Source organism: Exophiala xenobiotica (assembly GCF_000835505.1).
Source record: "Exophiala xenobiotica strain CBS 118157 unplaced genomic scaffold supercont1.3, whole genome shotgun sequence".
Lineage (NCBI taxonomy): Eukaryota > Fungi > Ascomycota > Eurotiomycetes > Chaetothyriales > Herpotrichiellaceae > Exophiala > Exophiala xenobiotica.
The window spans coordinates 2,203,633-2,226,064 of record NW_013562492.1 but is presented as its reverse complement, the minus strand read 5'-3'; the positions used below and the strand labels follow the sequence as shown (position 1 = coordinate 2,226,064).

The 22,432-nt window shown below is 52.6% G+C and overlaps 10 protein-coding genes across 10 annotated transcripts; 3 read left to right on the top strand and 7 right to left on the bottom strand.

Annotated features, from left to right (window-relative positions):
* Positions 1–1,813: 1,813 nt before the first annotated feature.
* On the bottom strand, positions 1,814–2,569 carry PV05_05032 (uncharacterized protein; the record flags this gene model as incomplete). Its single annotated transcript, XM_013461497.1, has 2 exons — positions 1,814–2,164; positions 2,258–2,569. The coding sequence occupies 2 exons, from the start codon at positions 2,567–2,569 to the stop codon at positions 1,814–1,816; spliced, it is 663 nt and encodes a 220-aa protein (XP_013316951.1).
* Positions 2,570–3,441: 872 nt separating this feature from the next.
* PV05_05031 (uncharacterized protein) lies at positions 3,442–6,994 on the top strand (the record flags this gene model as incomplete). The annotated part of the gene is made up of 7 exons (XM_013461496.1): positions 3,442–4,016; positions 4,093–4,530; positions 4,588–4,862; positions 4,942–5,147; positions 6,137–6,568; positions 6,646–6,728; positions 6,802–6,994. 7 exons carry the CDS (start codon positions 3,442–3,444, stop codon positions 6,992–6,994), a joined length of 2,202 nt encoding a protein of 733 aa, XP_013316950.1.
* A 320-nt stretch (positions 6,995–7,314) lies between these two features.
* PV05_05030 (uncharacterized protein) lies at positions 7,315–8,325 on the bottom strand (the record flags this gene model as incomplete). The annotated part of the gene is made up of 1 exon (XM_013461495.1): positions 7,315–8,325. One exon carries the CDS (start codon positions 8,323–8,325, stop codon positions 7,315–7,317), a length of 1,011 nt encoding a protein of 336 aa, XP_013316949.1.
* A 535-nt stretch (positions 8,326–8,860) lies between these two features.
* PV05_05029 (uncharacterized protein) lies at positions 8,861–10,506 on the bottom strand (the record flags this gene model as incomplete). The annotated part of the gene is made up of 2 exons (XM_013461494.1): positions 8,861–9,793; positions 9,862–10,506. 2 exons carry the CDS (start codon positions 10,504–10,506, stop codon positions 8,861–8,863), a joined length of 1,578 nt encoding a protein of 525 aa, XP_013316948.1.
* Positions 10,507–11,484: 978 nt separating this feature from the next.
* On the bottom strand, positions 11,485–12,747 carry PV05_05028 (uncharacterized protein; the record flags this gene model as incomplete). The annotated part of the gene is made up of 4 exons (XM_013461493.1): positions 11,485–11,599; positions 11,651–12,065; positions 12,118–12,305; positions 12,389–12,747. The coding sequence occupies 4 exons, from the start codon at positions 12,745–12,747 to the stop codon at positions 11,485–11,487; spliced, it is 1,077 nt and encodes a 358-aa protein (XP_013316947.1).
* Positions 12,748–12,999: 252 nt separating this feature from the next.
* Positions 13,000–14,445, bottom strand: PV05_05027 (uncharacterized protein). Its single transcript, XM_013461492.1, has 4 exons — positions 14,284–14,445; positions 14,056–14,230; positions 13,842–13,987; positions 13,000–13,784 (listed from the first exon to the last, which is right to left on the bottom strand). The coding sequence occupies exons 1-4, from the start codon at positions 14,317–14,319 to the stop codon at positions 13,116–13,118; spliced, it is 1,026 nt and encodes a 341-aa protein (XP_013316946.1). The 5' UTR covers positions 14,320–14,445; the 3' UTR covers positions 13,000–13,115.
* Positions 14,446–14,689: 244 nt separating this feature from the next.
* PV05_05026 (uncharacterized protein) lies at positions 14,690–16,027 on the top strand. The gene is made up of 3 exons (XM_013461491.1): positions 14,690–14,867; positions 14,920–15,114; positions 15,215–16,027. The coding sequence occupies exons 1-3, from the start codon at positions 14,809–14,811 to the stop codon at positions 15,867–15,869; spliced, it is 909 nt and encodes a 302-aa protein (XP_013316945.1). The 5' UTR covers positions 14,690–14,808; the 3' UTR covers positions 15,870–16,027.
* A 66-nt stretch (positions 16,028–16,093) lies between these two features.
* PV05_05025 (uncharacterized protein) lies at positions 16,094–17,250 on the bottom strand (the record flags this gene model as incomplete). Its single annotated transcript, XM_013461490.1, has 3 exons — positions 16,094–16,434; positions 16,510–16,629; positions 16,716–17,250. The coding sequence occupies 3 exons, from the start codon at positions 17,248–17,250 to the stop codon at positions 16,094–16,096; spliced, it is 996 nt and encodes a 331-aa protein (XP_013316944.1).
* An 893-nt stretch (positions 17,251–18,143) lies between these two features.
* On the top strand, positions 18,144–19,884 carry PV05_05024 (uncharacterized protein; the record flags this gene model as incomplete). Its single annotated transcript, XM_013461489.1, has 7 exons — positions 18,144–18,202; positions 18,254–18,548; positions 18,600–18,755; positions 18,808–19,014; positions 19,071–19,230; positions 19,279–19,541; positions 19,588–19,884. The coding sequence occupies 7 exons, from the start codon at positions 18,144–18,146 to the stop codon at positions 19,882–19,884; spliced, it is 1,437 nt and encodes a 478-aa protein (XP_013316943.1).
* Positions 19,885–20,060: 176 nt separating this feature from the next.
* PV05_05023 (uncharacterized protein) lies at positions 20,061–22,103 on the bottom strand (the record flags this gene model as incomplete). Its single annotated transcript, XM_013461488.1, has 2 exons — positions 20,061–21,983; positions 22,035–22,103. The coding sequence occupies 2 exons, from the start codon at positions 22,101–22,103 to the stop codon at positions 20,061–20,063; spliced, it is 1,992 nt and encodes a 663-aa protein (XP_013316942.1).
* Positions 22,104–22,432: the final 329 nt, after the last annotated feature.

Here is a 22,432-nt window from a genome sequence, read left to right as displayed (position 1 = left end):
GGCGTGTGATGGACGATCGGACTTTCGTCTCGATCAGTTTGATTTGTGCTCACACTCGATCCAGTGGGCCGAGAGAACGTTAAACCGTACTGAGTGGTGTCCGCAAATACTTGCGAACTACACCAGCGACATCGCCAGTCTATGTTACGGACATCTAGAACGCCGTGGCAGTCTTTGCAACGACGTAGATATTCCGTCATCTTGACAGTGGTTTGCTCGATGTTCATGGAAGAGGAAGTTGAAGATTGGCAACAATTTCATGGTGATGAGGGCGCAGGCAGACCGAGGCTTGGCATTGCAGTACTAGTAGTACTGGGTTGCTCGGTTCAGAACGCAGCGCGATGACCTCGTTCAATTCAAGAGCACCGAACTATCAAGAAGAACATTGAAACACTCACTGTGCTCTGCCGCTGGATTCCTGGTATACTTTAGTCCGACCGCAATTGCTCTGCGGACGACTGACTAACTTCAGCGTAGACGACGAAAGCAACCTCCTTCCGACCTTCGACCACATCGGCCTCCAAAGTGCGTTTTGAAGGATACGAAATCTGGGATGATCACAAAGCAAAGCAGTCTCCCATACGCCCTTGACCATTGTCCTAACCTCACCATCACAGTCCTCTGTAACGCCACCGTGTCAGTTGAGCGTGGTTGCGCTGAGATAGTCGAAGAAGAGAAAGCAAGAAAAAGATGACAAGGAACAATTTCCATTTTCTGCAACACTACGGAGAAAAGCTGAGACCATTGTGCAAAATCTGTAGAGCCTGTTGGTCTTCGCAATCGGAGGCAGCGTGGGACTCTTGTGCGATGCACTGCGACCACGACGACAACAAAAAGAGATCTAGAGTGCAAGGGAAATTCCGAGGACTACTGCCCTCCCAATACGAAAATGCGGCGCCCCTTGCGTTGATAGTACTATTTATTGTCTGTGGCGACAGAAAGCTTGAGGTCCTACGGTCTTTGCGTAGAGACTATTCTGGCTACCGGTCGTTCTATTCTCCACTCAGACACCGGCTCGTGACTGACACCTTGCCCAAGTTTCTGGTGAGCATCTATACTAGCAGCTACAATCGGCCAAAGGACAAGAAAATTAGCAAAGCTGGGAAACATTTGACAATGCAAACGATCTTGGCTTCACCAAGCGTCGCCGGGGGCAATTCAGCCTACGTGGGAAGCAAATCAATATCAATGGTGGTTAGTACAACTGAAAATCACGAGTCGCAAGTAGTATGTAAAGAAAATCACTTGACCAGAAAAAGGGTACTGAGTGCAACAATGCTTCAAGAAGTGCAGCATGAGATACACTTGATCAAGTTTAGGTGCTGCTAAGTATAGTAACAGAAAAGGGGCCGTGCGTCGGAAGCACAATTTGGGTGGCATGAATTTTAGAAGTTGCACTTCAATCAGTGCCCAGTGGCAGGCTGGTTTTGCTGAATGTTCCTCTAGGCCGCCACAAGGACATGGTCGACGAAACTGCAGCCTTGCCTTTGTCGTTTTGGCCTTTGTAATAATGGTCCCAGTTAAGAGGGCAGTAAGATTCCACAATCTGATCGAATTCAGTCATCGAAACGAAGGTATGACTTCAGAGATTATAATCTTGAGACCAAAGAACTTGCTCAGGCCGATAATAGTATTTTGCTACTCGAATTCAGGATGACAACTTCGGTCGTGTCATCCACCACCACAGTACTTTCTGACATTCTCAAGCATACTAATCGCAATGCCCTACAGAATCACCCTCGGCCCTTGAGAACAATGCTCCGATGATTTCATCTGCATGCCTCCAGATCGTACCGAGTACACTACTCACTACTTATTCGCTCAACGCACAAATGAGTCCAAATGCCTGGGACTCAATCTCGCCTGCGAATCTCTTCAGCTGATGGACAATGCTGTGAGTCAGGACCCGATGTTTGGCAAACGGGGCCGCTATGGATTCGGCCAACTCGACCAGAATGACCCATCTCTCCGGAATGTCTCCCGTCGCTCCAGATTGAAAGCTAACCTTCTCATATGACTTGGTCGAGCTTCCTGACTGCGAAGCATAACTGTCGTACCGAAGAAGGTGGATGGCCAGTAGACTCTGGTAGCTTGAGAGACTAGGCCATATGGTTTCTGCAATCCATCCGCCGAGCTCGTCCCTCAGGTCCTGCGACGCGGGAGGCTGGAATGTAATGAGCACCATCGTGGCCCCTGTGCCTAACCCGGAGCGTTCGCTAAACTCCGGCCGCGAACAAGACTGGACGACGCGACATACCAGACGATTCATTGACGCCATCAAGGGCATGTATGTCTGGGTGCCAGGGGTTGGGTTGTTCAGGGCCTCCATGTACGCGGGCGAGGTGAAGATGTCCAGAGAGGAGACTTCGTAGCAGACCAAGTACTGCGATTGGGCATTCTCCGCAGAATAGTAACGACGAGCTCGTCGAAATCCCGGTATCGCGAGACGCTCCGGGAGGTGCTCGTAGGTCCACCATTCATTGAGGTCCTCTTCATTGATTGACTTGTCTTGAACCTCTCCCCATATGACCATCATTCCTCTCTCGCGTGGGAAGGTGGCAGCCGGCATGGTACGAGAGCTTCCAGAGAGTGCTGGAACAAGACACCCCAGATAGGATAGAAGGCCAACTTGGATCGTGGGGTTTGTTTTCATCGATGGAATCCCTTGATCGGATGCACTCGACACAAGTGATGTTCAGAATGTTCAATTCTGCGTCGTCCCTACGAGGAGGTCCAGTCCGCCGAGACCTTGGCCTCCGAGTATATGGCAGGGCGAGAAGGAAGACGAAGCGGTCCGGGTTTGCGGCTGAATCTTATGCCGTGATTTGGGGGAAAGGGTACCCTCGGTCCAGCCTGCATGAACACACTACTAGTAGGGATAGGTTCCAATTGCTCTAGTTAGGCGACGAACAGATTCTGAGAACAAGATAAGCGAACATCGCTCACTACTAGGTATGGGTTTGTGATATGTGACATTCGGTAGTCGGCAGTTGTTTAGGACGGCATTCATTGCCCGCATCCTTCCATATGCGGGAAGGACTATTCATTCAGAAAGATAACCTTGCAAGGGATCCAGCTGGGGCCGACGGGGTGTTGATTGGTAGTTCTACGTACCTCTATACTCCATACTCCATACAGTATAGTACGTCCAACCATGCAATGCATTGTAGGACGCCTCTATCACCTCTCCCGACTACCGACTGCCGGTTTGCGGGATACCCTCTCCCCCCCGCGGTCTCCAGACTTTTGACGAGAATTGTCAGACTACTCCCAGTACCACTTCAATCTCAGTATTTATAGCTGTCCTAGCCATGCTGTTCACAGGGTAGCCATAATTTGGATGCTTCTCGGCGTGCCCATAGCTGCACCCGCAACCTGCTGAGTTTCTTGAGGCCTCTCTTGCATCGTCGCAGGAACCCCCATCGATTCTGGGTCATCAAGATGGCATCGTCAATCAAGGAAAAGTCCATCCAGATGGAGGAGGCGGTGGACAAAACAGAATCAAAGGCCGCCATTGCTGTCGACAAACGCCACCTTGACGAGGCGATGACGGTCCTGGCAAGCTACAGTGGCCCGCAGACATGGGACGACGAAGAAGAGCAACGGGTCAGGAAAAAGATCGATCGTCGACTCCTCCCGATCCTCGTGATTTGCTACGGTCTGCAATACTACGACAAAGCCATGATCTCGCAAGCCGCATTGTTCGGTCTTCGCACCGACCTTGAGCTCACTGTGTCCAACCGATTCTCCTTCGCGTCGTCCATCTTCTACATGGGCTTCATTGCCGGTGCATACCCGGCCATTGTCATGGCTCAGCGCTTCCCCATCGAGAGAGTCGCCGCCGGCATTATATTGGCCTGGGGAATCTGTCTGATCTGCACGCCGGCATGTCACAACTGGCAAGGACTCTACGCGCAGAGATTCTTCCTCGGTTTCATCGAGTCAGGAGTCAGCCCGATGTTCATGTTGGTCGTGGGTCAGTTCTACAAAAAGAATGAGCAAGCCCTGCGGATGGGGTGAGTGGATTTTCTTTTTGTTTTATCCCCGTCCAAATCTCAGCGGTGGATCGAACAAGACTGACTCTGGAAATAGTGTCTGGTACTGTGCATGCGGCTACGTATCTATCTTCTCGCCTCTAATCAACTACGGGTTCGGGCATGTAAAGGGTGCATTGTCCCCGTGGCGCTACATGTATCTCTTTGCCGGTTCCATCACCATTCTCTGGTCGGTGGTGGTCTACTATTACCTCCCTCCTGATCCGATCCGCGCGAAAGGATTCACCGAGCGCGAGCATTTCATTGCTGTGAGTCGGCTGCAATCGAATAACTCGGGCGTCCGTAATACGCATTTCAAAAAGGAACAAATGATGGAATTGCTGTTCGACCTCAAATTCTGGATCATGTTCTGGATGACACTGTTGTCCATGTTTGCCAATGCTCCGGTCTCGACATTCACCCCTCTGATTATCTCCGGATTCGGATTCAACACACTCAACTCTCTGCTCTTGGTGGTCCCCGTTGGGTTTTTCACGTAAGTTGAGCCCCCCACGACCGTCGATGATGCATCAAGCTTACCTTTCGTCTCAAGTGGTACCGCCGAATTGATCATTCCCTTCCTTGCCTACAAGTATACGGGCATAAGGACATATCTCGTGGCGTTTTCTGAACTGGTTACTGTCCTCGCCGCGGTCCTGCTCTGGGCTCTCCCGAGACACGCCATTGGAGGCCTGATGTTCGGGGTGGTTATCCTTCCCTGCTTTGCTTCCGGATATGTAATTATGTTGGGACTTCAGATCGCCAACACAGCGGGCTATACTAAGCGATCTTTGGCTTCGTCGGGGATTTTCGTTGCCTATTGCATTGGTAAGAAGCCCTTCAGGGCCAGGACAAGAGAGATTTGTACGCACTGCACTGGTCCACATGCTGACCGGGACTTTGACAGGTAACTTTGTGGCCCCTCTTACGTTCCGAAGTCAGGACGCACCGATATATGCACCAGGTTTGGCGACGGTGGTTGGTACGTCGGTCGCCGTGGTGGCCTTGTCCATTTTGTACCGGTTTGTCTGTATCAGGGAGAACCGCAAGAGAGATCAGACAGGCACTGAGGCTTTTGACCATGCTTACGAGGATGACTTGACCGATAAAACTGTAAGTGGTCCCCCCGCGCGCACGACAAGCATGCTCCAACAATCGAGCACGTCGAAGGCAATGAACCATCTGACCAGTCTGGCACACAGAACCCGCAATTTCGGTATACTGTGTAGGTACCGGGATGAGATAGGAAAGGTGGATGATTTGCTCTCGGTCGGTGCAGGGGAGGAGAGGGTGAATAATTGCATTCATAACGCTAGGATCCATGCACAAGAATGATGTACGGTGTCCCTTGCCGATTCTCCAGCTTTCTCCGGTCTGAATCTGTTTTGCACCTGGCTCTATCAGCACACTACTTAATGGTAGCGAATTTGTATGGCTCGTTGTTGCGCACGACCATAGTAGTCTCGACAGCACCAAGGACTCTCTCTTACACAGATTTCGAGACCATCGGAATGTGACTTCGGTTTCCAGGATAGGTGCATTGCAGTCTCCTAACCTCTCACCCTCCAATTCTCCAGTTTGAGGTAGATGGTGCCTGTGTCGGACAAAGATTACGCGATAACCCACGAACTAATAGGAGAGGCAGTGGTTCCTTTAGCACAGCACAAGCGAGTTTCTCTTGGTGGTCAACTTCCACGGCTGTCGGCACTCGGTTCTCTCGTGCGCAGCTGGCTTACTGTATGTAGGACTAATTTTGGGAAGCGAAGGTGGTTTTTGAAAGGACCCAAGAAGATGCCCAGCCCCCCCTATTCCAGGATCGCCCATCAGTCCCGTGCTAGAACCAATTCCAGTGAAGCCGGGACTAACACAGGTATTTCAGTTCCTTAAGGTAGGTGTCAGCATATTGCAACCAAGCAGCTGAATGACGAAACTCCCGCAAGACCAGACCAAAGATCGCTTGACGAGATGAGCCGGCTCGATGGAAAAGTCATCATTGTGACGGGGGGCGGTGCTGGATTTGGTCGTGCAGTAGGTACAGAAACAGATATCCCACGAAGACAGCACTCTACGACATCGACTGACGCAGACCCGGCCGTCTATAGATTGTGCTGAAACTCGCCCGTGAAGGCGCTCGCGTCCTCGCGGTAGACTTGAATGGAGCCGAAGCTGAGCAGACGGTCAGATTATGCCCGGCCGGCTCCTGCCACGCCTTGACAGCAGACATTACACTCGAGTCGTCGTGGCGCCAGATTCTCTCCACGGCGCGGAGTCTCTTCGATGACCGTCTTGACGTCGTGGTGAATTGCGCAGGGGTGATCCACGACGCAGCACCGTCGCACGAGGTCCCCGAGGAGCAATTCGACTTTGTGTTCAAGGTCAACGTGAAGCCATTGTATCTGAGCACCAAAGTCATTGTGCCCTGGTGGAAGGAGACGAAACGGCCCGGCCTGTTCATCAACCTGAGCAGCACCAGTGAACCGCGACCTCGTCCGTTCTTTGTATGGTACGCGGCCAGCAAAGGCGCCGTGACAGCTGTAGGTACTAGTGACTTGGACATTTTCCAACTTCATTTTCATTCGTGGCTGACCATTCGGAATGTCTTTTCGATTAGACGACGAAAGGTCTTGCGGCAGAGTACGCCTCCGATAACATTCGGTACAATTGCATTCGGCCTTCGCTAGGGGAGACAGCCATGTAAGAACTGACTCTTGCTGAAATGTAGCCACTGGCAGTACCGTCCGTGCCCCAAGTCTAACGGAAAGTCCAGGCTATCCAAGGTGCTTGGAGACTCCGACAGCTCGGATTCGGACCGCCGCGAAAAGATCTTGGGTTCGATACCGCTGGGTCGTGTTTGCAAACCGGAAGACGTGGCGAACATGACTTGTTTCCTCGCCTCGGACGAAGCAACCTACATCACTGGCGCGGCGTTCGACGTCGATGGCGGAAGAGGAGTGAGTTGATCCCGTATGGCGAGGGGACTGATGGAAAGGATGGTGTCTGTGGCTGGTTCTCCTGCCATCCATCGTCGATGATCATGGTGACGGCTCGACAGTAGCCGGGATCATCTGGTCATATCTGTCGAGTCAGAATCCAGTGGCATTCCTGAAAGGTCTACACCTCACCACACCAACCAGGAACTATGGTGGGTGCGCAAGAATTTATTGTTTCGACGAGGGCTTCAACTCTTGTTGGCGATCAGATTGAGAAACACATGTTATTCGAACGAAAAAGCTCTGTGGAATATCTGTCTAGTCTAACGGGCTTCTCCTTGTGCAGCACATCAATGCACTCTACATATGAGTTTGCCCATGGTCTGGTTTGACTCCAACACCTCATGCGCCTTTTGGATGTCCTCCATCTCAAAGACCTTTTCGATGAAGATTTTGAACCTCCCGTCCACAAGTCTGGGCAACGCATGCTCGACCAGCAAGTCCCGCAGTTTCTTTTGGTATTCCTCATCGCGACTCCGTAAACTGCTCCCCTCGAACCTCAATCTCTTCCCTAGAAAGGGGCTGATATCGATATCACCCTTTACTACTGTGCCGCTCAGCCAACCCAAGTTGACTATGTGGGCATCTCTTGCCGCCGCTTTCAAGTTCTTCTTGAAATAGTCCGCACCGACAAAATCCACGATCAGGTCTGCGCCCTTCCCACCGGTGTAGCTAAGCAATGCGTCCGCCCAGTCGCCATCTTTATAATTAAACCCCTCCGTCGCGCCGATGGACTTGCAGAATTGAATCTTGGCTTGCGTACTCGCGGTGACATAGACAGCAGACGCTCCGGCAGCCTTCGACAGTTGAATTCCGGCAATGCTAACGCCACTCGCCCCAGCATGCCAGATGACGCTCTGGCCTGTTTGATATTCACCGACCAGGTAGAGCGCTTGGATGGCAGTAATCCAGGTCTCAGGAACCCCGGCAGCCTGTTCCCAGCTGAGTTCTTTGGGTTTGTGAATGAGCATAGACGTGCTAACGGCGATATACTCGGCGTATGCGCCGCCATAAGCTAGACCAAAGACCTCGTCTCCGACGCGGAAGCCTAGAGTGGAAGAGGAAGAACCGAACGAGTCAATGATGCCTGAGAACTCGACGCCCATGGTCTTGGGAGCTTTAGGGGGTACCGGATACTTGCCCTCACGCTGGAGGAGGTCCATGCGGTTGAGACCAAAGGCTTTGATTCTCACCAGGGCCTGATCGTGCGTGGGCTTGGGGATGGCTGTTTCGGAATTGATGAATAAGGCCGAGACGGGTCCTGTCTCGCCTCTGATGTCGACTGCACGCATGGTGGCCATGGTGAAGGTTGCCTCGAGGAGCCTAGTTCCAGTGCTTTGTCGCTAACTTTTGAGTGATGTATGGTGCGACGGTAGAATATCAATATATCGACATGTCTGGCGACTTTGTCATCTTTTCATGATTCAGATTTTGACGACTGTTCTTCCTGCGTTGACTGGCAGACTCGAGATGCACATAACCAGGGTGCTGTGGGTCGGGGGCCAAGGTTGAAATTAGCGAGTAGTTGGCTCGGTAGAGCCACGCGTTGAGCTCTTTGCAGGGGAGTCTTTTCATGTCCACGCCTAATGAGAATAGCAGTGTCGTTGCCGGACAGATGTTCGGCCGGGTCTGAGAGTCCGCAGTGTTAGCGGATTGAGGCTACCGGCTAATACCCGCTCGGTACTCGGTACTCGAACGATGTGGTTGAGGGAGCTGACCGATCAGTGCTTCCGAGCCCGGACTTAGACAAGTGAAATCAAAGCAGGCATGACACAAGCGAGACATGTTGTGCTTTGGAGCTGGTCCTTCCTTCCTCGTTGTCAATTTCAACCAGAATCACTGGTACTGAAATATTTGGTTAACGAAATCGTCACCAAAGTCAAAATCCATGTCGCCATCGGCAATGAGATTACCGGGCCAAGAGAGAGAACCGCTGTCCACCCCTTCACCGAGACCACTTAGATTATTCGAAGTATTTCTGCGACCGTCGGGACCTGCGAGAGATTCGGTTGTGATGTTTTCTTCGTTGTTCGCTCCAGAATTGGCCAACCCATCAGCGGATGGGTTGATGGAATGAGCAGAATATTGCCCAGGTAGAGTTCCTCCAGAAAGTTCCGCGCGGTTGAGGTTGCCAAGGACCAAGGCCGAACTTGGAACAGTTGCGGACAGCTCCTGCAAGACTGTCCTGACAACTGCGAGGTTGTCATCAAACCCAGCTCCTTGGCCCGAAAAGGTGGCGCGAGCGCGAATTTGTACCACCCCGGCAAGGTAACAAAACCACGCGTTGATCGGTGCTAGATACAACACTTCGTTTCTGCACTGGATCTCTTCGAAGACACTAATCATGTGTGACGCCGTCTGGACGCACTCCTCGAATGTAGGCCTGACTGAGCTCGAGACTGGTTCCACTTTCATCAAGGATAGTTGGTAGATCAACAAGCAGGCGTAATATAGAATGTGCAACTCGGAAACTACTCGACGAAAGGGTTTTGAGTCCGCGTGTTGCAGAGTCAATTCGGCAGGCAACTCGCGGACCCACGTTTCAAAGGCTTGTCCGATAGGCACGATATCTCCATAGGTCAAGTTGGGATTGTATCGTCCGTCGGCGAGTTGACCAAAAATCATGCAAAGTTTGGTCCTCTCGATGAAGATGTTGTTGTCAGGATGTTCTTCGGGAAAGTCGCTTTGTGACAGCGGTTGAACGTCGGTATCATGCATATGGATCATCAGCGGCCGTCCATAACAGAAGGAGACCAGCTTGTCCTGATTCTGGGAGAAATGTCAGCGGCGAGGCGGACCGAAAGTCAGGAGTACACAGTATTAAGGCTCATCCTTACGAAGAGATGCCACCACATCCTTCGACGGGTTCCAGCATCTTGGTTGCCGCTGTAGGTCGCCTCTTTGTGAAGACCCATGTGGATTGCATAGCGCGACGCTGCTCCCAGCCAATGCCAGAGGCTGTCTAGGCAAATCACGGTCGGGTCGGTCATGCTTCGACAGGTCATCAGACAGAGCGCTTTGAGAACCACCAATTTATTTCGTTCATGCTCCGTAGTCAAGAGCAATTTTGCCTTCAGGTAGTACTTCTTGGCCGCACTCAGCTGGCTTATTCCTCTTCGTCGATGGCCATAGGCACTTCCGAGCATGCAGACGCTGTGCACCAGCAGGGGCGACTGAAAACGCTCAAAGTCTGCGCGGTCGATAAGGGGCTGGTGGGGATGAATGTGTTCAAAGTAAGCGTCGGTCAGTGCGGCGACCAGTATCTGTGAGGGCAAGGCTACTGCGCCGGTGGACAGCAGTGCCTTGTCGTAGAATTCGGCCGTCTCTGCCTCGGTCTCGTCGTCGAACTGGGGCGCGCTGGGGTTCTGAAGCATCATGCTCTCCTCTCCTAGATAGCCCACAGATCCCGGCGATGCAGACGCTGGCAGTTCTGAGCGCTCTGCTGACTGCGTGCTCGTGGCCCCGTCGCGGCGGGACCGCATGTTTCGTTGCCGAACTCCTACGCGAGGCCTATTGATTGTTCATTCTGCTCAAAATGGCCGCGCTCATTTCACGCGTATAGAATCAAACCTACCTGCACGTGATGTTAGCCCTTTGGCAATTCTGACATGTCCCATTGGTGTGGTCTTGCAAGTCACATTTGACCTGATCCAGTCGAGTCAGCACTATTTGTCACCCGGTCCGAGGAGACGAGCTCTTACCTTGCGCGCGTGACATTGCATGCATACCTTGGTATTGCGAGTTCGATGGCCTTCCATATTCGTGGAGCCAGCTGATCCTAACGGCGACCGACAGTACACATCTAGCAGGCGTTGATGAACGGTGATCTCCCAGCATCTCTAAAGAGTCCCACCGTCTAAAGTTTACGGAAGATGATTTTGGGGAATGAAAAGCGGGAGGACGTGGAGGACGTGGAGGACGTGGAGGACGTGGAGGACGTGGAGGACGTGGAGGCCCAAAAGTGATCAGGCTAGTGGCATCACTCAGGGGGCCTCAGGAGCGGCAGGTGAGCCGAGGGTGTGTAAAGCGGCGAGCGGCTGATCAAAAAGGGACGACGAGCGACTTGGACGTAATCCGTCGTTCGATACGACATTGTCTCCTTGATAAATCTGCTCGGAATCATTCGCATCTCCACTCATACGAGTATGCGAGAACAGCAACAGCGACTACAAATGCAGCGATTGACACGACCTCGAGGCCCACGTTTAACATCAGCACAACTGAAACAACCGATTGACAAGAGGTGGAACAGCGACAGCAAGCGAAGATCCATCAAGCCGCCGATCACACGCTGCGAAACCCGGACGAGAGTGTCTGGACCTGCTGGTAGATAATCAGCCGACAAGCCTGGCGATATTTCCCGACAACCCTCGTCCGCCTGGGGATGAGTGGTCGCGACGACGACTACACTGACTCAAGATACCTGGATTCGCCCTGAGAGCATTAGCGGCTCATTCTATTCACGCTTGAAGCTCTAAAACGACCCGCCCATGCAGACCGTTCTTGTCCATCAACTCGAAAACTTCGTTGGCATCCTCCATTCTCTTTAGTTGGAAATGTGTCTTAACCTTGCCTCTGTCTTGCCGTCAGTCACTCTCCCATGACCAGAAACGAACGTCCACCTACCTCGCTGCTAGTCCCATCAGCTGAATAGCTTCCAAGCGATTTCCGACGGAACTGCCGACGATCTTTGCTTGGGTGTATATGAACTGCGAGGGTGTTGCATTTGGGAAAGCAACCTCTGCGCCTTCAGGGATCCCAACACAAACCAGCGTGCCACCGATTCCCAAGAGAGGCAGAGCTTGAGCATATGCAGCATTGTTGCCCGTACAGACAATCACGGCAGCGACACCTCTCCCCCCCGTTGCAGCCTTGACGTCGTCGACCAGGTTTTCTTCAGCTCCCTTGCCGTACTTGGTCAGGTCGAAGAAGACTTCGGCGCCGCACTCTCGTGAAATGGCTTCCTTGTCGCCCATGTCAATGCCCATCATGCGGAAACCCATCCCATTCGCACCAATCTGCAGAGCCAAGTGACCGAGCCCTGTCGCGGTATACTCATCAGCAGTAACCAGTCCGAGCAGTGTGCAGCTTACCTCCTCCAGAGCCCGAGATAAGAACAGGATCCCCAGGCTCGGCGCCCGCCTTCCTCAGCGCAGAGAAGACCGTCAAGCCGGCGCAAAGCAATGGTGCAGCGACATCACTCGCCAGACCGTCCGGTATTGGGGTCACATAATGTGCAGGGGCAATTGCATATTGCTGGAATGTGCCAGGGTACATGTATCTGCAATCGCCCAATCGTTAGTCGCTGCGTTTGTCGTTTGTCCCGATGAGACTTGCCCCGATACCTTGCCAGACTCGCAATACGAATCAAGACCGGCCATGCATACAATGCAGTTGCAACATGCATAGGCCATCCACTTGATCCCAACTCGACTTCCGATCTTCAGACCAGAGACTTTATCTGCACCAGGACCAAACGCAACAATTTTGCCGACTCCTTCATGCCCACCAATTTGACCCTTGGGCGTTGGTGAAATTCTCGCAGTCCACCGGTTCGTCATGATGGCCATGTCGCTGTGACATAGCCCAGAATGTGTCAGCATCACCAGCACTTCACCGGTTCCTGGCCGAGGAGTCTCAACATATTCGACTTTTGCAGAGACGTTCCCGGGGCTGTCATAGACCAGAGCTTTGTGCTTGGCTGGGATTTCGGGGGCTTCCATGCTGACGGGCCTCAAAGTAATGAGTGCCTAGAACGGCAAATTATCCTTGAACTGACGGTACCTGACCGGGGCAATACTCTAGACTGGCAACTACTTGCTCAATTGCGTAAACAAGAGTAAGGAGCAGCTGCTGATTACGAGCAATGCACGAATCACCTCATGGCACCATGCTCTCGGGCAGGTTGTCGGTCTTGTCCGCCGGTGAAATTTACTTATCACTTGCCGCTACACGCAAACATCATTGACGATATGAGCAAATCCATACATTCAAGAAGCCAGCATAGGGTATCTCGAGCGTCACGGCCTAAGAAAACAACATCGTACCGCTGCACAAGCCACTATCCACGACCAAAGGGAAGAAGAGATCGTCACAACCCCAAAGTGACGGTCTCCTCCACAGCAGTCGGTCTTCCCATACGAACAATCCCCGTCCTCTGCTTCAGATCCATGACAATGTTAAACAAGGTCGCCGACGTACTCCCACCTTTTTGTTCACGACAAATCGCGGTCGGAGCATTTTCTTCATCCTCAAAAAGCTTCGAGACTTCCGCCCACGTCGGCTCAATGGGCAACTTGTCACACAAGTCGGCCATCCTGTCGACCCGGAAGAGGGAGTCCTTAATCCACACAATGTCTGTGATCCCAGGATGCTCAAGCAGCAAGTGATTCGAATGAACAACTCTACCCTTGGTATCTGGCAGCAACTTTGCTGTCGTCTTCGATGTGAACTCAAACCCAACGGCATCGTTGGCATCGGCGATCAGGATATGCGCCGGTGCCGCCATGCCCCAGCGCTCAAGTGCCTCCACAGCTTCGTTTGCAGAGTGACTCTCCAAGGCCATTCTCAGACCCAAATGCACTGGCAATCGTTCTGGATCCATTCCTTTGGCTTTGATCGCGTTCAAGCAGACTCCGACTCCGTCTGAGTTGAAGCCGATTTTGCCGATGATGCCAGCTTCGGTAATCATCTGGATCGATGGTTTTCCTGGCTGCGAAATCTTGAGGATGATCAAATTCTCTTTTTGCCGTTCCATCCACTACCGAGATTGTCAGGCCTGCACACGAGAGGACTGTAACGGACAGGTCTGACTTACATCCCAATTCTGGCCCAGGTAAGCACGTTTCTCAGTATGCCATGCAAGTGAAGTGCATCCGTCGCTGAATCTGCCAAAAGCGATTTCCGTCCGCACATTCAGCGCGATGATGTCGAGGATCGAGCGGCCAGAGCCTGCTGCCACGCCTGTTCTCCAGTCAGATACTACTACTGCATCGCTACACCCCTGCCCAAGTCTGAACGATTCGGCATACCTTGCATTTCCTCGTGATACTCCGGCCATGTTTTCTTGATATGCTCACTGAAGCTGCCGGCAATATCTTGCACTTCCGGCCAGTCTAATTTGCTGGTCTCTTGGAACAGCGAGGCATAGAACTCGATGCATCGCTCGATGTGCGTTTTGGCCGCCGTGCCATGTTGCACGCCTATCTATCGACAGTCATTGACAGGGCCTTGATGGTAGGGTTGGGATTAATAAGTACCTCGTACGGACTACCTCGACAATCTACTGAAAGCATTTTGAGAATACTGATGTTGGACTCACGACTTACTTTCGTTGTTCAGCGAGTGAGGAATTGTGGACTCCCAGCCATCGGACACCTCAGTCTTGACTTATCTTTTGCCTCGGGTAGGGATGAGACAAACGTGCTTTGATAATGCTTTGCGCTCAATTCCGTGCCTTCGGTGAGGGGTTTGGCGTCGAGCCTATTTGATAACGTATTCGGCATTTGGTCTGGTTCTGGGGATTAGCGCCATCATGGCGCCATCCCTGCCTCCGGGCGCTTTCCACCGACAGGTCTAGCGAGCCACGATGGCGCCCTCGTCCGTGGGCCGTGCGTGGTCGTGGTCAGGTCCAACCGAGCTTGCATTCATTAACTACAGTCTGCATGCTTGACGAGCAGGAAAAAGACCAGAGAAAACCAGCTTTGCTTCTTCCGATTGTCAGTGTAGCACTGAGCAGCAACATAAGTACTTGTTGATCGTGGTCCAACCAAATCAGTTGCATCATGGGCAAGAAGCGAGTTCTAGTCGGTTATGGCATCGACGTCGATGCAGTCAGTGGATGGTAAGCCACGGCAAATCTAACTAAATGAGCCCTCATGTTGAACTCCTCGCAGGATAAACACTCGCGATGGCTCGCCCGCAAATCCGACTGATGTCTCTCGTGGTGTGTTCGGCGCCACCGTGGGCATCGACAGACTCCTGAAGCTCTGGGACCGATACGGTATCAAGACGACGTGGTTCGTGCCGGCTCACTCGATCGAGAGTTTCCCCGAGCAGCTGGCTAAGGTCAGAGACGCCGGTCACGAAATGTACGTACCCGCAGCACGCATTTGTGTTCGCTTTTTTTTTTGGCCACGTATGGGGTCGTGTCGTCGATTTAAGGTGGCTAATACGTACCGCTTGCTCCAGTGGCCTGCATGGCTATACGCACGAATTCGTGTCGACTCTGAGCGAGCAGCAACAAAAGGACGTCCTGAGCAAATCCATCCAGGTGCTGACCGACTTCACGGGCAAACATCCGAAAGGCTGGACGGCACCGGCGTGGTCGACGTCCAAAGAGACCATCAAGCTCCTGGAAGAGTTCGGCATCGAATACGACCACTCGTTCATGCACCACGATTCGCAACTGTACTACTGCCCGGACGGAACCGAGGATTGGACCGAGACGGACGTGGCCAAGTCCGCGACGGAATGGATGAAGCCCATGACGGCCATCAAGCCCTCGAGTGTTGTCGAAGTGCCGGCCAACTGGCATCTGGATGACTGGCCGCCGTTCCAGCTGAGTCTGAAGCAAGCCTCGACGCACGGTTACGTGGATCCGTACGTGATCGAGAGGCTCTGGAAGGATCAGTTTTCCTTCTTGTACCGCGAACACGACACGTTCGTGTTCCCCATGAGTATCCATCCACAGGTCAGCGGGAAGCCGCAGGTCATGCTCATGCATGAGAGGATCATCGAGTGGATCAATGAGCACGAGGGCGTCGAGTGGATGACCATGGAGAATATGGTCAAGGAGTTCAAGGAAGGCAGACTCGGTGGTGCAGAGGTCAAGGGAGGGAAATGAGTGAGTTTAGGGATCCATACCTAGGTAGAGGGGTTTAAACCTGCGTGAATACTTATAGTACTACTACTAGATATAGGGGCGGTGCTACGATACTAGTATGTATGGAGCAGTGGAAGAAGCGTCAAAGATCGCGCGTGCATAAGGTGCAAAATATACAGTACAGCATTGAATGTCAAACTAAACTGGCCTCTGGACTCGTCCATAGATTCTCGTCGGCGAGGTGCTCATGAAGCCACCAAGACAGTTCCTCCGGCACCGTAACTCTGCACGTATCTCTCGACGATGTGCTTTTCCACCTTCAAAGGTCCGTAAAACGGCTTCTCGCCAGGCTTGATACAAGTGGGCAAGCATTCAACAATCGTGTCCAGGGCGCCGTCGTTGAAGAAAGCGCAGCTGTACCTGTCCTTGCCGCTCAATGGCGAGATGACGCGATGCATGGTCGATTTATATCGGTCGTTGGTCCATCTCTGCATAAGGTCACCAATGTTGCAGACATAGGCCCCTTTGACGGGAGGGACGTGATGCCATGTGCCTGTCCGCTTGTGCAGAACTTCCAGCCCGCCAACTGTGTACGGTTGTTAGCTAAATTGACGCGGTGAAAGCTGTACAGATAACCCCCCAAAAAGAAATAAAGACTTACTGTCGTCCTGGAGAAGAAGAGTCAAGGCACCGAAGTCGGTGTGAGCGCCGACTCCTCGGGTCCTGCCCGCCATGTCCGGAGGTGTAGGAGGATAATGGTGAGATCGACATAGGCATAGTCCTTGTAACCGTGCAGTGTCAGCAACATGGGATGTGTACTTGAAGCTTCGAGAACCATTAGGTCGAAGGTCGAAGGGCGTGGCTTACCGTCTGGGTCGGATGCAAAGGCGTCGAAATGGTCCTCGGGCAGATCGAGCGATAGCGCCATCAACCTGAAGACTGATCTGGACAACTGGTGCACAGAGTTGAAATATTCCATGTAGGCCTCCTTGAAGCCAGGCAGATTCTCTGGCCATTGATTTGGTCCTTGCAAAAAACGGCCGAGAGCCCGCTCTGGTCTGACCGAGAAGCCTTCCTTCTGGTCGGGCGTGGCGGACGTATCGAGTTCATCGAGCTTTTGCCCGCCAATGCGTTCATAGCCACGGTAACATTTCGACTTCTCCTGTGAGACTTTCTGTTTCTCTGACAACGGAAGCGCAAAGAATCTGGCGATTGCAGACAGAAACCGCTCTTGGACATCTGTTGGCACGGAATGTCCTACAACTTGCAGGAAGCCCTGGTTCTCGCAGGCGCTACGAAATTCCGATGCTGCCTTCCTTTTGGCTTCAGGGTCGCCTGCGAGGTAGCCGGATATGTCGATGATAGGGATCTCAACGAGCGGAGCTTCAGATATGCTACCCATGATTCCAGGAGTGTGACGACGATGGGGTGGTTGGTGGTGAGTCACTCTCCTACTGGAGCTTTGGTCCGCGACACACCTTCGTTAAATAATGAAGTGTCCGTCCTGCCCAGAGCCAGATCTCTCGATCTGTAGGTCTAGGCTCGACACGGCAAACAACGGCACGTGAACTGCTCAAAGCGTCTTGTGGATGTTGCTGATAGACTTTCGGTGGTAGGCGCGCCCACGAGGTAGTCAGTCATGCCAGGCCAACTTTCCCACCGCATAACTGGGAGTCTGTAGCGAGACTTTGATGGATCGTTCGCCGTTATCATGCTTTGATAGGCCTCTTGATCCAGATGCCGCATCTCATTGGATACCTGTCGCCATACGCGCACGACACGGCACGTTGATAGCCTGGCAGATCGATACTGGTGCTGTTGCAGCGGTAAAGTCAGTTTGTGGCTTCTGATAGTTGCCCCAGTGCGCCGATCGAGGTCACCGCGGTTTCTAACTGCTTGACTGGACGCCCCAGGGCCCAGAATGGAAGGAGAGTCCACCTTTATCGTGCTATGGTTGGTGGGCGACGGCAAGTCACCGGTTGAGATGCTTCTCCAAACCAATGCGTACGGTGAATTGGTATCCACCGGAGGTAGGCGACGGAGTAAAGCGAAGGACTTGGGCGACGGAAAATGGCGAACCTCTTGCATAGGCTTTCTTTTACCTCCAATCGACGTCTGTGCTTTGTGGTCCCGCGAGATACGTACCTGGACGCGGCATGTCTGAGTATCGATATCAACTCCGGGGAAGATAGTCTGCATAATTATAAGATCCATATGGTCCCGACTGTCCCTCTTGGTGTCGCTGAACGAGAAGCTTCACAAGCTTTTCAACCCGGGCCACTCTGATTGACAACAATGGCTTTCAAGATCCCAGGGCTACCAGAAGTGAGACTTCACTCCCCTTATTGGCAAAAGTAAGTTCCGCATTGCACGTACCGTGAGTTGTTGGCTGACAAAGGACTCAGTGTCATCATTGGTATACTTGTGGGGCTGACTGCCGGCCTCTATGTCGCTCTCAACCTCCTTGGTGCTGGTGGTGGTCGACCAAATGCTGCCCAGACGGTGCAAGTTGTCAATGCCACTTTGTGTGCGGTCTGGTTCTTTTCCGCATCGTTCGGTGGAACAGTCCTGAACAAAATTGGTCCCGCCATCACAGCCTCACTTGGAGTGTTGGGCTACATCATCTATGTCGGTTCGCTGTGGTACTTTGACCAAACGGGCAAAGAGGGCTTCCCAATCTTCGCAGGAGTTGCTATTGGTGTAGGCTCTCCCCCTGGGCAGGACTGTACGACATGCCGCTGACACTTCCAGATCTCGGCCGGGCTGATCTTCGTCACGATGGGATACATTGCCATGTCATATTCTGAAGAGCAAGACCGAGGCAAATACATCACAGTTTCGATCAATCTCCAGGCTGTTGGGGCGATAGTTGGTGGCATTATCCCTCTGCTCATCAATCGTAACTCTGTGAGTGTGGCCTAGGTCACTCCATGGCGGCAGGCTGACCCTCAAAACCTAGACCGAGGCGGCAGGCGTTCCTCCATCAGTATATATCGTCTTCATCGTCGTCATGTGTATCGGCATGGTGGGAGCATTTGCCCTCATGCCGCCCGACAAGATCATTCGCGATGATGGTACCAAGGTTGGCGTTGTTCAAGCTCGAACCTTCACGGAGGAATTGAAGGCCAATTTGGAAATCTTTAGGGACTGGAAACTTCTTATCATGGTGAGTTGGGAAAGATCACACCGGAAGACAAGCCACTGATGCTGCCGTCTTTACAGATTCCAGCTTTCCTACCAGCCGAATGCTTCCTGGTGTACGGTGGCTCCGTCAACGCCTACCACAACAACCTCCGTACTCGATGCCTCCTATCCTTCATCTCAGTGGTGCTGCAGCTCCCGGCAGGTTGGGGTCTGCAATGGATTCTCGACAACAAGAGGAGTACGAAGGGTCTTGACTGAACGCGGACAATGCTGATTGTTGCTGCAGTGAAACGACGAACTCGAGCCTTTATAGGGCTAGGCGTGGTCGGGATCCCCTTGATCGCTGCTTGGATCTGGGAAATCGTCCGCACCCGCAATTACGATCGCTCCAGCCCTGTGGAGCACCCGATGGATTGGACTGACGATGGCTTCGTTGCAATCTTCTTTCTGTTCATGATGAACTGGGTATTCAGCTCGCTGTGGCAGTACCTTATCCTATACTTCCTCGGCACTCTCACAAACTCTCCACGCAAGTCTGCCAATTATGCAGTAAGTGATCCAGCACATCAAGCACTTCCATGACTAAGAGACACAGGGCGTCTTCCGTGGTATCCTCGGTGCAGGAGAAGCCATATGTTTTGGTGTCGACTCGATTGGCGTGCCATATATGAAAGAGGCGGCCGTCATCTTCACTTTTTATACCACCGGAGTGCTGGTTTTCGGTTATCTGGCCGCTTTTCACATCCGCGAAACGGAGTATTTCAACGGTGAAGATGACGTGGTTATTCCCAAACATGTGCTCGAGGAGCACGGCGCCGAGGCTAAGAGCATTACTGGCGAAAAGGTCCCAATTGAAGACCAGACTGTCACAATTGGCGACAACAAAGCTTGAGTCTGTCCTTTGAATCACAGAAACTGGGGGTGATCGATCCTATACTGAGCTCGGTGTGGCTGGTGTGAGCGAAAACCCGAGGCTTGTGCTAAATATAACAAGATAGATGTGTAAACTCGACGACATTCGCTTTGAGTACGGGTACTGATGCTGGAGATGGACCGGCCGACCTGGGTTCAAGTTTCATTATTCGAAAGTGTCAAATCCATGCCAAATCCAAATTCTGCGTTCCAGTCGTAGGGCAAATATGAGTAAGCATCAAAGTTATCAGTGCCGTTCATGCCGAAAAGCGGGTTGAAAACAGGCCAGACTTCGAACGGATCCCGAAGATCGGTCGTACCGTCAAGGTACTCGTCGATGGAATCGTCTTGCAACAGATCAATCTGTGCTGTGCTCTGCTTGCGCTGTAGGAGAAAGTCGTAATAGTCCTGCTTGATTGGGCCTAGAAGTCGTTCGTATTCGTGCAAGCATTGCGTAGCAGCCGGCCAGCGCTCGGAAATGGTCGAAAAGAATCGCGAGAAACATTCCATGAATTCTTCCACCTCCTCGGTTGTGTAAGAATCGGCGATCTCGGTCCTACAATATTGCAATGCCTGGAGAAAAGCCACAGCGGACGAGAATGTGTGGTGGCAAGGGTGAAAGACGTATTTCATGTAGCCAAATTCCGTGTTTGCTTGCCGCCAGTATCCCGTGGCCACCTCAACACTAGCAGTAAAAGCTTTCATTAGGTTCTGCCGGCTCGGTGTCTTCAGTCTCGGACAGGGGCGGAACAGTAAAACAAGGATGTAATTGTAGGCGATGTCAGCGTATAACTCCATCTCGTCCCATTGCGACTTGATGGCCGGATCCTGGTTCAATGGTGCTGTCCGATGGACCTCCTCATTCCAGCTTCGGATCTCCTCCTCCGTCCTCAGCAACCACGCGTCTAGAGACGGGCATTCGGGCGGCAGTGTCTCGTGCTGATAGAGAATTGACATAATGTCACACTCGACGCGCCGAAAACGCCAAATCCGGCAAGACACGAACTTAGCACGCGGTACGTTCGTATCGATGCGGTCGCGCATGATGCCAGAGTCTTCATATTCGGCTGGAAATGACACACTGATGACTTTGTTGTGCGTCCGGACTGGCCTATACAATCCAGCGGAGACCGCCACTTCCATCTCCCAAGCGCACCAGAAGATGCGCCGACGTAGGTCCCTCTCGAGGACATCAATTTCGGCACTCTCAGGAAGCTCTCGGTGAAGACCTAGATCAATGCAAGCCTCGCTTGACATGCCCGTGAGAAGCCACAGGTTGGCGACCGTGGGATTCAGGAACGTATACTGGATCAGCAACAGGAGGGCCTGGAGTCCGGACAGGTCATTGGAGAGTACCTCCGGGACATAAAGCATGGCGTTACGGAAGAGGCCGGTGCCCAGTGATTGTGCTCTTGCCTGCTTGTTGCGTGCGGCGGTGGATAGTGATATGGCCATAATGAGACTGACCATGTACACGTCTCGAGCTTTCGGCTGGGTGTCAAGTGGTGAGGCCGACAGCTGACTGCCGAAGACCGCGTTGAAAGCCTGAATGGCATCTTGGGAGTGATAAATAGGGTATTGATGAATGATTCGGCTCATATATATGCCAAACAGAAACTCGGCCACTCGTCTCGGAACTGAAGTCAGCGACAGATTCGAGGGGTGTTGGTTCAAGATCGACCGCGGGTGATTTTCGTCCAAGTCTGTTAGGCCAAAAGACTTCTTTGCAGATGGGATCTGAGTAGGTGCCGCCGCACATCCTGGCAGCTGGATTGTCTCGGTGAGACCTAGGAAAGATGGCGTGATGTCGTGGAGGGCATAGTTCACCGCTGTGTCCCATATGGGTGCTGACGAAAGCGTTTCCGCCTCGATCTTCGGGTGGTCCTGAATGCTCGTCGAACTAATTGAGCGTGATTTCGATCGTAGCATGTTGCCACGCTGTCTTTCAAGGTCTGCAATGCGTCCTTCCAGGTATCGAGCAATGCTGCGAGGGGCAGTCGAATTCGTAGCCGTGTCCAACGAAACGCATGGCACTCCAGCAGCCATGCACACCGAGCAGGACGGTGCTTGGGCATCGCACTGGTAATTGTCAGTTATGCCTCTTCTTCAGAGGAAAAGGAGTTATTGGACCATGATCTTTCGTTTCCGACATCTGGCGCAAGACACCACTCGTCTTCGTACTCTCTGGGATGATCCCATTGCTCGGGTTGTGTGCCGTTCCTCACGACGTTTGCAGAAGCCTCAACATATCTAGTCGCGGCAACCCACCGAATCTAAAGTACAACCTGGTGAGGAAGAAGTTTCTTGAAGGACTCGCGCCTCGGTTGTTTGAATTGGTGGGAGGCTGGCACTCGTGCGTGACCAGCTAAGTTAGTAATGACGGTCCTTATCATGCCTGGTGGAGTGCTTATCTGCTTTGAGACCAGTGGCATCTCACGCGAACCCAGGGTCCATCAGATACCAGGTTGGGGGCATCATGGGGCATCGTGTGTGGCTCGCTCTCAGGGTTCATCCCCGCTGCATTCGGC

Bases quoted from the DNA above. Each gene is read 5' to 3' on its own strand.
- PV05_05027 (XM_013461492.1), bottom strand. From the start codon at position 14,319: ATGCTTTCAGTAGATTGTCGAGGTAGTCCGTACGAG. The intron at 14,231-14,283 runs GTACTTATTAAT...GACTGTCGATAG, and splicing joins GTCGAGGTAGTCCGTACGAG to ATAGGCGTGCAACATGGCAC. The intron at 13,785-13,841 runs GTAAGTCAGACC...CAATCTCGGTAG, and splicing joins ACCTGGGCCAGAATTGGGAT to TGGATGGAACGGCAAAAAGA.
- PV05_05026 (XM_013461491.1), top strand. From the start codon at position 14,809: ATGGGCAAGAAGCGAGTTCTAGTCGGTTATGGCATCGACGTCGATGCA. The intron at 14,868-14,919 runs GTAAGCCACGGC...AACTCCTCGCAG, and splicing joins GTCGATGCAGTCAGTGGATG to GATAAACACTCGCGATGGCT. The intron at 15,115-15,214 runs GTACGTACCCGC...CGCTTGCTCCAG, and splicing joins AGAGACGCCGGTCACGAAAT to TGGCCTGCATGGCTATACGC.